At 38.7% G+C, this 13,383-nt stretch overlaps 1 protein-coding gene across 1 annotated transcript in view; it reads left to right on the top strand.

The window, feature by feature from the left end:
• Positions 1-13,383, top strand: part of FRAS1 (Fraser extracellular matrix complex subunit 1) — a 444,205-nt gene that overhangs the window by 314,909 nt on the left and 115,913 nt on the right. Inside the window, exons 31-32 of the mRNA XM_070394313.1 lie at positions 3,089-3,267; positions 8,014-8,130. Coding sequence (XP_070250414.1) covers positions 3,089-3,267; positions 8,014-8,130 — 296 coding nt within the window. The remainder of the gene's footprint in view (positions 1-3,088; positions 3,268-8,013; positions 8,131-13,383) is intronic.

The raw sequence follows: 13,383 nt of genomic DNA, 5'->3' as shown, positions 1-13,383 counted from the left end.
ATGAGATGATTTTAATGAAGTATCTTCAGTATCATTTGAAGAAGAACCTGACTTAATCCAGTACACTACCAACTCTAAATTATTTAGCATAGTGTAAGAAAACTCTGCTATAAATGTTCTCAATCCCAAATGAATTCATGGTGATTTCAATGAGATCCCAATTCTTAATGCCTATTAAATTTTTCCTTCAGAATTCTTGGTTAAAATATAGATGTCAGTATAAAGGAAATCTGAAGTAGAGATTATTTTCTTATTTTTTTAAACCTGCCTTTTCATATATTTAAAGGGTCATCTTCTGATATTTGTCATCTATACTAATAAAAGTGTAATATGCTAATTAGACCAGATAGACCAGACGTCTTCTGGATGTCATTCCAGACGTCCTTCCTGACAAAGCCGGGGCCCAGGCGAAGCCGCCTGGGGTCCCCGGTGCCTGTGGCCGGCCGGAGGAGGGAAGCCCAGGTCCCAGGTGCCAGAGGAAAGCCGATGCTGGCAGCCGGGGGAAGGAAGGCCTACTCTTGCACGAATTGTCGTGCATTGGGCCTCTAGTATTACAATAAAAGTGGAGGTGAGGTACTACACAAAAGCCCTCCCCTCCCTGGGGTGAACCCTACAAAACACTGGTATTTCTTCCTGTCTGCTCATGGACTTGTCACAAAGGCACCTGTTATTCAACATACTCAGTGCTGAACTCTTCACCTTCCCTCCAACCTGCTCATCCCCGTCAGTGGCATCACTTGCCTACCCATTGCTTCACCTTGTAGGTGATTCTCCAATTCCTCCCTCTCATCCTTCACAGCCACATTTGTCAGATCTGTTACTTTCACTTCCTCAGTGGCTCTTGTGTCTGTTTATTTCTTTCCACTCTTACCTCTGTTGCCTTAGTTCAGGTCCCCATCTCTCATCTGGATTTTACAGCAGCTTCATAATTGGTCATACTGTCTATATAAATGTTAGCTACTATTGTTATCATTTTTTACAGAATCAAATCCAGTCTTTTTAACATTGGACTGGATTTCAAGCCTCATTGGCTCTCTGTATTCTGATCATGTACCTTCCATGTTCTAAACCATTCACCTACTGAAAATCTCACAGGGACTCCTAATTGCTTATGCAGAGGGGCTGATCTTCAGGGGAAGGAAGAACATTTTGCTCATTGTTGAATTCCCCAACCTTAAGGGTCTACCACAGCAGCCAGCACCTAACAGGTATCCATGGACTATTTACTAGGTTGAAATTAATGGAGTTAGCCAATATCCTAGGATGCCTGTTAATTTTCATAATATGACAATGATTTCCTATATCTTAAAAATAATTGTATTTCATTGTTAGGAAAAGTCTGCTTAGCTTTTACATTATAAAACAGAATAGCTAGGAACTTGGCATTTAAATATTTTCTATCCTCACTCTCCACATTTTCATTGTAGAAATCTTTTAAAATAGTTTGCAGCTGTACTCACATTCATAAACAGTCCACATCCTGGAAGAGCATGTTTATTAGTAGCATCTTATGAACAGAAGCTGAACCAGGGAGAGACATGTAATGGAATTTGTGACTTAGGTACAAATGAGAAATAATACAAAAAAAGAAACTAGAGTGAGTTGATTCTGCACACGATTATGTAAAGAAGAGTACTGCTATTTTTTTCTTTAGTATTTCATCATCATCCAGGATATTACACTGATTTTTAACGTGAATTTAGTGCAGATAAATATTAGAATGGGTATTTCCTTTGAGAAAAAAAATAATTTCTAGGGTGATCAAAGTATGTTATCAATTGCCCAGTATGTTTAGTGTGTACTAAGATCTGGGTATCCTCCTACTTAACATTGTTAAACATGCATGGTTTCTCTCTCTCTCTCTCTCTCTCTCTCTCTCACACACACACACACACACACACACACACACACACACACGCGCGCGCGCACTTAGAGGATTAGAGAGGCTTCTTTCATATTTATTGTTAGGTGCATTTTCGTGAGAACACAGTTTCTATTTTCAGCAATACATCCATTCTTCTGTTTGGTCTTCACTTGAAGGCGTATTCTCCTTGTGAAATTTTAATTGTTTCCGTAACACCTCTGTATTTGCAGTCTCACTTTTAAAAGCTAGTAGCTTCAGGTGAAGAATAAGCAATAGAAACAGATTGGCTGTTGGTAGTGGTGTTATTTAGATTTCCTTGCTTCAATTCTAATGAAGTTTAGAGAATGAAGGAGGAGAATGTTTATCAGGGTAAATATTGGCCTGTGAACACAAAATAATCATGATTGTTAACAGAGTTTCATGACCAAGAATATGAGATTAGGATTCAAATCCCAGCTGCTCCACTTATCATTTGTATGACCTTGAACAAATTATTGAACTGCTTTGAGCCTAAGGAACTTTGTCTTTAAAATGGAGATCACAATAGCATCTTCAGAAAGAGTAAAACATAATGAGAAGGATGACCGACATTTTTAAAGCACCTAAGGTATGGATCATTATTCTTGTTTCACCAATGATAAGCAGAACTTATAGAGCATAAGTCAGCTCACACAGTTGGATGTGATGGAGCTGGGTTTGAACCACCACATAAAGTGCTTCATGCAGTGCCTGCCATATGCATTCCCGTATTAGCTGTTATTATGTTCATTATACAGAATTCTCCCAATGATAACTTTTTCTGAATTTTTTTCTGATTTCCCATTGTGTTTACACCAAAAACTTTCTGGTTGGAAAGCATTTTCTGTTCATAGGAAGTTGTGGGTAGAAATGAATGCAATTTCCCAGTATTTAAAGATTTGTTTGCAGTGTTCATGGCTGTTTGGGTTTCCTTATGTGATTTTAATAGATACAAGGCAGTACTTTCATATATGAATTAACCTTAAATACTTTTAGTTCTTTTAGCTAACATACTGGGAATTCTATATTTGAAGATGGATTCAATGATATCTATTGGATTCTGCATTAATGTTCTTCCCTTTACCTTATATAAGAATACAGAATTACATCATTTCTTTTCTGGGGGGGAAAAAGTGGTAGAAAGGAGATGAGAGCTCTGACTTTTACTTTTCTCAGGAATCCTCCATAACTCTGTGGCTTTTGTAGGGGAGGTGGTCCTTCTGGTTAATATGCCTGCAGACAGCCCCGCTGAAGAAGGCCAGCACCTGCCTGATGGGAGGACAGCAACCCCCACCAGCACCTTCAGCCAGCAAGACATCAATGAAGGCATCGTGTGGTACAGGCACTCAGGAGTCCCAGCCCAGAGCGACTCCTTCCGCTTTCAGGTATCCTTTGCTTCCTGACTTTTCTGATGTCTGAATGGTCTGATGAAAACCATCACCGTTATTTATAAGCAACTTGGGAAATTTTCTGTGATTGCCTAGAAATCATATTTGGGGGAAGAGGAAATATAATTAATAGTATTGAGAGATATTTTTAATCTGCTAATTAAATCTTATAAATATCTCTACAAACAGAGTCATTTTACAGCAAGGAGATTTATAATAGATAATGGCTAGAGTGTTTAGGAAAATAATGTTTCCAGAATATTAAAATACTTATTTTAATATAGTCTTATTTTCTTTTTTTCAAATGTTTTTGGAACATTTACCATCTTCTGATAAGATCATAGACTTGATAGCCAAACCCAGTGGGTTCATATTTCAGTTCTGCCACGTATTAACTAATTTGGGGGGAAATTACTTGGAAAAATACTTGTCCTTCAGATTCCTCACCTGTAGAATAGAATTATTGTAAAGATTTAATGAGTTAATACATAGAAAGCATTTAGAATACTGCCTATCACTAGGTAAGAATTGTTACTACCACCTATAAAGATTGGTCAGATACCAGTACTGTCAACTGAATGTTTGTGTCCTGAAATAATTAATATCTTCATATCCACCCCTCCCTATGTGGTAGGTGATTAGCATTAGATGAGTGGTATTAGTACACTTACAAGAGTCACACGGGAGCTGCTCCCCTCTCTACTCCCCACCATTGGGCTACAGTGAAAAGATGGCAGGTTGTCCCAATCCTGCTGGTACCCTGACCTCAGACTTCCAGCCTCCAGAAGTGGGAGAAATACATTTCTGTTGTTTATGAGCCACCCAGTCTGTGGCATTTTTGTTATAATAGTCTAAGCCAGCTAAAACAACCAGATCATAAGAAGACTGTCAATAAATGAAAGAACAAGAAATGGTACTGGGGATATTTTCTGGTTATTATGAAATACTAGAGGCCCAGTGCACGAAATTTGTGCACTTGGGAGGTGGGGAGGTCCCTCAGCCCGGCCTGCGCCCTCTCATTGTCTGGGAACCCTTGGGGGATGTCCAACTGACGGAGCCATCAGTTGGACTTCCTTAGTGCTGCTGTGGAGGCAGGAGAGGCTTCCGCCACTGCCATTGCGCTTGCCAGCCGTGAGCCTGGCTTCTGGCTGAGCGGTGCTCCCCCTGTAGGATTGCACTGACCACCAAAGGGCAGCTCCTGCATGGAACGTCTACCCCCTGGTGGTCAGTGAGTGTCATAGCGACCGGTTGTTCCGCCTTTTGATCAATTTGCATATTAGCCTTTTATTATATAGGATAATTAGAAATTCATTTAAAAAAGGTAAAAAAGTTCAAGCCATTTGGAATTTTTAAAATAGTCTCCCAAATAATTATACTTCTAAAAGGAAATCAAAATAGCAAACTATTAAGAAATAATGATGAAGAGGAAATAAATTATCAGTACTTCAATGATCTGGATAAAATAACACTCAAGTAAATTGATGGTCTTAAGCTCTTATTATTGAGCAGAAGATCATGAAAATAAATCAACTAAATATTTAGCTCAAGAAGCTAGAGAACTACAAAGGAAACCTAAGGAAAGAAAAAAAAGGAAGAAATTAATAGAGATAAGCACACAACTAATTATAAAATGCTAGAATTGATAAATGAGTACAAAACCTCATTTTTTGGAAAGACCATTAAATTAGACAAACCTCTGTCATGGACAAATTGGAAATAAAGAACTGAACAGAAGTACAAAGGAATGAGGGAGTATGAATGAGAAAGAGCATTTAAACATAGATACAGAAGAGAATTTGAGAAAATGTAGAGAAAATATAGAGATGCATTCATGATGATCAGCCAAAGCTCCTCTGAGTCTGAGACTTCTTTTGTCTCGAATCCAGCTGGTGGTAAACTACCCCAATAGCTCACCTTGTTAAAATTATCATACATTCTGCCTCCGAGGCCTGGGGTGCACATCCTCATTGCTTGACTAATTTATATGATATAAAAGATGTGCTTTTCCAGAGAGCAAGTTGAAATAAACTTGGGAACCATTAAAAGGAGATTTTACTAGCACATTAATGTCCAATGAGTGAGAGCAAACATTTGCCCTTTACTGGAATTAACTTTTCATTTTTAGCACCTGGGGACTCAGCAGTCCTCAAAGAATGAGTCAGAATGGAGGCAAAGACCTCAATCAAAGAAGTCACCTCAGCAAACTAGAATCCTCAGCTCTGCCTTTGCCGTCCTAGGCCTGAGGAAGAACATTATCAACATGGAGCATTTCCCCAGAAAGGGATTCTCAGCACCTGCTCATAATGATATTTGATTGCTTTTGCAAGTTGGTTACTAAGTGGGTAATTATAAAATAGCTAAATTTACTGATTTTTTTTTAAACAAACTCACTTGAGTTTAAGACATTCTGCTGAACATCATTACTTAGTAAGTGGTTCCCTTTGAAGAGTCTTCACACATTTTGCTCAAAATGTGTTTAGAACTCCTATTGGAAATCTCCCTCCAAACCCATGGGATATTCTGAAGAATATCCTCAATAGTGACGATATGGCATCCTTTGGAAGTAGATTTTAAAATGTAACCATATAGCCAGTCATTCAGAATCATGTCTGGTATGAAGAAGAGAGTAGTAATTACTTTGGGTCGAAACAGGGAGTAATTATGAAGTAACAAGTTCAAAGTGATTTTTGAACTCGCTTGGAAGGCATTTCAAAAGTGCATTTTGAACACTCACAGCGTCTTTATTGCACGTATGAAACAGCTCTCTGAGATCCTGTTCTCCTGGATGTAAAAGGTTTGGTGTGCTTGTTTTTAAAGTCTCATTGTTTTATGCACTTACCTCATATTCTGATTTGAAATGACGCAGACACTTTAACTATGTGCCAAAATAAACAGCAACTTTTCCCATTCATTTTAATGTCCCTCAAGGATTTTAAACTAAAAGAAAATGCTGTTTTCATGTTTCTTCTTTTTCTTCCCTTTTTCCTTTCAAGCAAAACTTGAAATACAATGAGTTGCATCCATTTCATTTCATTTTAATGTTTATGTGCTGTCATGAGCCATCAATGCATTCCATCTGTTACTTTGCCTGTAAGACGTGGGATTTATGTAATGCTTGTGGCTTTTCAAAATAAAGCATGGCATAGGGAGAAGAAAGCACGCACACTTATGTCACTTTTGGCCTGGGCAGGGGCCCTGGTCTTGATATATTCAGATCATGTTGACATAGCCTCAGGGGATGTGGTTTTAAAAAGACCAACATGATTCACACCAGTATCTTGACTAAGGAATCAAAACAGATTCCCTTGCTTGGCAATATGCTCACATTTTATTACCTGCATAGCGTTCTTCAAGAGATGGGAGAACATGTTTTCCTAGAGCTTTGAGACTGAGTCATCTTGGTCGGTAGGAAGACCATGGTCCACTAACCTGTTAAATACCAACCCTTTTGTTTTTGTGTGATTTTTGACATTTTGCTTAACTTTTTTGAGCGTCAGTTTCCTCATCTGTAGAAAAGGAGATAATATCCACTTTGTGGGTATTATATATGATGACTTTTGAGAAGTAGCTAGCCCATGATAGACATTTAGTGAATTATAGCTGTTGTTTCTCATATTATATATAGTGATACTGTAAGATGGCACCTTGACAACCTGTAGATATTCTGAATTTAAGCTCCAGGCATTGGATGTGATTAAGATACAGGAAGGACAGTTTTTAAAATTTCTTTTTAAAAAAAATAGTTTATTGATTTTCTTATAGAGAGAAGAAGGCAGAGGGAGAGAGAGAAACATCGATATGAGAGTGGACATCAATTGGCTGCCTCCAGCACGCTCCCTACCATGAATGAAGCCCACAACCCAGGCATGTGCCCTGAAAGGGGATTGAACCTTCAAACTCCTGGTGCATGGGACAACACCCAACCAACTAAGCCACATTGGCCAGGGCAGAGAAGACAGTTTTGTTGTTGTTGGCCTAACTGTAGAAGACATAAGAAAGGGCTGCTATTTCTGCCTTTTTCTTAGAATGTATGGCACCCTGCTCCCTCTCATATGAAATTAATGCAACTACACATGGCCACACAGGCCTTAGCAATTCTTGTAACAAGCCTCAGCTGGAGCAGACCACAGAGAAGAGAGCGTGAGGGAGAAGCTCAGTAGCCCAGAAGGAGGGGAGAAGCTGCATTAGGAAAATCATCACTGTTTTCAGCATTTTTGAAGCAAGAAAAATTGGATTTTGTGATCACTAATTATTATGACTCTTGCCTTGCAGTGATTAGGCTATGATGTGTCATTTATAACCTGATGTGTCTGTGCTTGGGTACAACTTTTAAAAATGGAATAAAAATCACATATCTAACATGTGTTGTGTGTGCTCACAGTGAAGCATTATGCAGCTATCAAAAATTGTGTTTTGAAGAATGTTTAATGTATTATGTTCAGTAAAAATTTATAGGACACAAATGAATATAGAGTTTGACATATGCATAGCAAAAAGATTAAACTGAAATGCATCAATGTGTTAATAACCACTATTTGTAGGTATTGTAATTCTAGATGATTTATTTATGTCATATTTATACTTTCCTGCATTTTCAGGATTGCCTAAAAGGATTATGTCTACCTTTGTAATGCAGGAGCAGATGGAATTCAAAGACAGATGATTTAAAGGTGGGGCAGGGGGATAAACACGTGCAACATGCTCTGCCCGACTGAGGCTCACCAGTAGGACGTTTCTTTCCAGGTTTCCAGTGCCACCGATGCCCACACCCACCTGGAGAGCCGCATGTTCAACATCGCGATCTTACCGCAGACGCCTGAAGCACCTCAGCTCTCTCTGGGAGCGTCTCTCCATATGACTGTGAGTTGGGTGGGAGGACTCGCGGTTTCTGAAGCATGCTGACGGGATCTGACGGAATGACCTGTTTTTTTTTGTATCTGGTGAATGCCTGGCCCAGAACCCAGACCATACTGCCCTGTAAACACATTTCTCCTTGACTTGAAAAAGAAACTTCAATTCCCAGAGTGACAGGAAACATAGATGGAATTCACCTCAGACTCTTATCCATTGCTGGTGTCCTCTTTTCAGCATCCCAGACAGTCACAGGACTCCTCCTTGAGTAGTTAGAAGGGATTTTCAGGCCTATATCTGTTTAATCAGAACCTTTTGGGTATAATTACTCAGCTAGTTATAGCTCCATATAGCTGGAGAAACTGACATTCCATTTCTTAGAGGCCCATTAGAAGTTTCCTTTCTGTTATCAACATTTCCCAAAGAAGCGGATATCTATGCTGAGTCCAGAGAGATAAGTAGCAATTATCCAAGTGAAAGTTTTGGGGGCAGGTGATGGCAAAGGGCACTAAAAGACATAAAACATAAAAACAGCACATGCAAAGATCCAGAGGCCAGCGAGAATATGATTGTTGGGGAAAATTGTAAATAGTTTGATAAGACTGGAGAAATGAGGCCAGCAGAGGAGAAATGGTGAGGATGGGGAGGCCGTGAGCTCCATCACAAGGGGACCTGCCTGCTGTGTGGGAAGAGCATGGGCTCATGGAAAGGTGTGAAGTGAGGTGACAGCTATATTAGTTCAGACAATTAGCTGCCCCACTGCAACCCTGTATCTAGGGGCAGGGGTGATGCCAGGACCCCTCTTTAAGTCAGAGCCACAGCATCTAAGCCTGCAAATGAATCATTACGGACCTGCATTTTAGTTAGCGCCCACATAATTACACTCCAAAGTGTATCAGCCTTGAGCCATGACAAAGAAATCACCTGTAGTTTTAGAAATTATGGGTCTGGGGCACAACAGAGACATAAAAGGGGAAATAGGAGGTTTTTAATGAATAGCTGATATCGGCATTTCCACTGTAAACCATAATTTAAAGAAATCATAATTCAGTAGCACTATAAAGTCTATAATTCATCATTCTGACTGGAGGAACTTGGATCAGAATTTCCTTTAAAATGTGAAGAAAAATGTGCATGCATGTTTTTTGCCAAATGCTAATGCACTGTTATTTTGACTTTAGAGGGGAAAAAATGGGCCAGGAGCCACGAAGATGGCACCGTTCCCACTCCATTGCTATGGACCTCTAGACTCTTCAAGCTCCTTGACCTTTAGGGTCTTAGATTGCTAGTTTTCAAACTAGATCTGTCCAATTTGGGGTGTCACAAAGGTTAGTTTACCATAAAATGCAATTAGCTTAATCTTCAGTGCCATAAAATAAACATAGTTTGTATTTCTTTTATTTTTTTAATTTTTAAAATATATTTGTTTATTGATTTCAGAGAGGAAGGGAGAGGGAGAGATAGAAACACCAGTGATGACAGAGAATCATTGAATCTTGCATGCCCCCTCCTGGGGATCAAGCCCGCAACCTAGGCATGTGCCTGGGAATTGAACCATGACCTCCTGGTTCATAGTTGACACTTAACCACTGACCCACACAGACTGCGCTTCAGTCATACATTTTTGAGCCCCTAATTTGTGCCAAATGCTAGAGAAGACATTGATGGTTTGATGACCATAAAATACAGTCTCTATTCTTAAGGAACTTAGAGTCTAAAATGAGAGAGGAGCGAATTAACAAACACTGACAATATAATGATACGTGCCCTGACAGGGACATGATATGGAAGCAAATAAGAGACAGCTGACCCAGTGGGGAGGTGGCAAGGTCATGGAAGGCTTCCTCTGGGGGGGTGAACAAAGCTGGTTGAAGTGAAAGATTGTCTCTAAAGTAGGATCTCAAACTTCAGCCTGCATTATGATCACCTATAGCGTTTGTTACATCACAGATGGCTGAAGCCTACCCCAAAGTTTTCTAATTCAGTCCATCTGCTGTAGGGCTGAGAATTTGAGTTTCTAACGAGTTCCCAGGTGGTTCTATTGCTGCTGCTCTGCTTGAAGAACCACTTCAAGAAATAGGGGGACATTCATTGTAGACAAAGGAACAGCAGGTGAAAAAAGATGGGGATGTCGGAGAACATGACATATTGAGCAATGAGAATTCATGTGGCCGGAGCATAAATTCCTAGGTGAAGAAGAAACAATATATGAAAGTCATATCATGGAGGACCTTAAGATAAAATGAAGGGATTTCCACTGTGTCCTGAAAGGCTCTTGGGACAAATACTATGTAGCAGACAGGCAACCTGATCAGATTTTCAATTTAGGAAGGCCATTCTGGCTGCAGGGTAGAGAATACTCTAGATGGGGACCAGATAGGGAGCACGGAAATGCACCACTGCAGTCATCTAGAACAAGAAAGGTTAGTGGCATGATACCATGCAGTGGCAATGAAGATTAAAAGTTAGTGAGATCTTGAAGAGATACTTGTACACCCATGCTCATTGCCCAACTATTCACACTGCCTAAGAGGTGGAAGCAGCCTAAATGTCCTTTGACAGATAGATGGGTAGAAAAAATGTGGTATAGACAACAATGGAGTATTATTCAACCTTCAAAAAGGAAATCCGGTCATATGCTACAATATGATTGAACCTTAAGGACATTGTACTAAGTGAAATAATCCAGTCACAAGAAGACAGAGTCTGATGATTCTACTTATGTGGGCTATCTAAAATAATCGGACTCTTAGAAACAGCAAGGAGAATGGTGGTTGCCCCTGTGAGGGCAGGGGTGGAGGTGGGGAGAGGAAAAAGGGGAGTTTTGTTCAATCCATACAGAGTTTCAGTTTTGCAAGTGGAAAAACTTTCTAGAAATCAGTTGCATAACAATATAGTTAACAGTACTGTATTATACACTTAAAAGTATTTAAGATCAGGGGGGACATTAGAGAAAGATTAAGATATATTTACAGATATCCTGGTCAATTAGATGTGACAGGAAGGTGAAAAGCCCCAATTTCTGAATATATTAAGAGGCAATCACCTCATACCTCTCAGAATGGCTACAATCAACAAATCAACAAAATGACAAGTGCTGGTGAGGAAGTGGAGAAAAGGGAACCCTAGTACGCTCCTGGTGGGAATGCAGACTGATGCAGCCATTATGGAAAACAGTATGGAGTTTCCTAAAAAATTACATATGGAATTGTCATTTGATCCAGTGGTCCCACTTTTAGGAATATATCCTAAGAAACCCCAAACTCCAGTCAGAAAGAATGTATGTACCTCCATGTTTATAGCATCTGGAAGCAGCCCAAGTGCCCTTCAGTAGATGAGTGAACAAAAAAGTTATGGTACCTCTTCACCATGGAATGCTATGAAGCAGTAAAAAAGAAGGCTCTCTTACCCTTTGAGGCAGCAGTGAGGGACCTAGAGAATATTATGCTGAACAAAATAAGCCAGTCAGAGAAAGACAAATATTACAAGATCTCACTCATATATGGAATCTAATGAACAAAATAAACTGTTGAACAAAATAGATTGAGAGACATAGAAACATGGGACATACTGTGGAATCCCAGAGGTTAAAAAAAAAGAAATCAAGTTATCATCCATAAAAGCATTTTAAAGAATCTGTAAGTTATATATTTTCACATAATAAACTTTTTTTTTCAAAAAAATATGCCATTCATCAAGATAGAAATGTATGAGGACTTTAGGGGGAAAGGTGGAAATCATGATGAGTTCCATTTGGGGTGTGTCTATTAAGGGTGGTTAGGAGATCAATAGATATTCTGGGTGAGAGATAAACTATTAAGAATCACTATTGGTTCGTAGTGGTTAACTACAAACATAACTGGAACATAACTAAGAAAGATTGAGTAGAGTGAAAAGCAACATAATCAAATACCTATCTAAATTGAAATTGGTTCTGTGGCCTTTCTGTAATTATGTTATTCATCAAATCTAAGATCCTCTAAATGGGATCTTATGGTTTAATTTGCAGTGTTCATCAGAATTATATGTAACACACATATATAAGATATGTATATACATATGTATAATATTATAAGATACAGAGCTATATAAGTATATATGATACATATACATTTAGGATACATAGTATATATGGGCAAGGAGATCCAAAAACATGCATATTTATCAATAAATATCATAGCCTAGATAGTATAAGATTATGCAAATGAGTTAATAGATTCACATCAACTCAAAGTTTTCCAAGTAATCATCCCTATTTGACTTGGAAAATCCTTAAGGGCAAAACCTTTGATTAATTAATTTTGGTATCTTCCTCAGCATCTCACACAATGCCATATACAAAGTAATTGCTTAGTAAATATTTGCTGATTAAATGAATATTTTCAGACCTATTTTCTCATAATTAATAACTCCCTAAACTGTATCCCTTTCAAATTCAAATAAATTAATCATATAGGCATACACACACACAATTTGAATGTCATATTTCCCATTCCTTTCTTAAAGGGCAAATAAATTCTATTATCTCTTAATGTGAAAGACATATTATTTATTATTTCCTTTTTCAAATGGTTGCAATACTCAGGGTTGGGTTGGCCAAAGTCACCACTTGTGGGAAAGGCCTTGAATAAGCTTTTCTTTCCTGGTTTCCTTTGTTTTCAGAGTGATTCCTGTAGCAGAGTTCTCTTAAGACCACTCTATTGGGCCCAGCAGGCATCCAGTTAGATGATCTCTTTTGTGATGCAGACTCAAGTCTGGGCTTGCTCTATTTATTGTGTGGCAGCCAGCTTCTGTGTCCATGCTTGTACTTGAGACCTGTCAAAAACTAATAGGATTATTATCTGCAATCTCTGGAAATGTTTGTTTACCCTTGGAATTCTTGCTGTGCTTTATCTGAGCCTTTCACACCACTCAGAATTTTCTACCTTAGATTTATTTATGATTTTCCCCTACAAATAACTAGAATTCCTTGAAGAAAGGGTCTATCTCTGATTTATCTTGTATGCCCCACAGCTCTTTGCTTGGTACCTTGCACATAGTAGGTTCTTAATAATTTGCTACATGAATATATGAATGAATTAATTTGCTGTCCTAACTAATAAACTATGGGAGAAGATAATTTCTTGTAGGACCTCCATTTTATCTATCTCATCTCATTATTCATGGGTGCCTGATTTCTCAGGCCCACTGTGGGCTTTGGTCTTTAATAGAATGGCAGTCAACATGTGAAATTGATCTTTTTAATAGAGGGTGAAATGATAA

Source organism: Myotis yumanensis, unplaced genomic scaffold (genome assembly GCF_028538775.1).
Source record: "Myotis yumanensis isolate MYYU_CA2020_CCGP unplaced genomic scaffold, mMyoYum1.0.hap1 SCAF_1, whole genome shotgun sequence".
Classification (NCBI taxonomy): domain Eukaryota; kingdom Metazoa; phylum Chordata; class Mammalia; order Chiroptera; family Vespertilionidae; genus Myotis; species Myotis yumanensis.
This window is presented reverse-complemented; position numbering and strand designations above follow the sequence as displayed.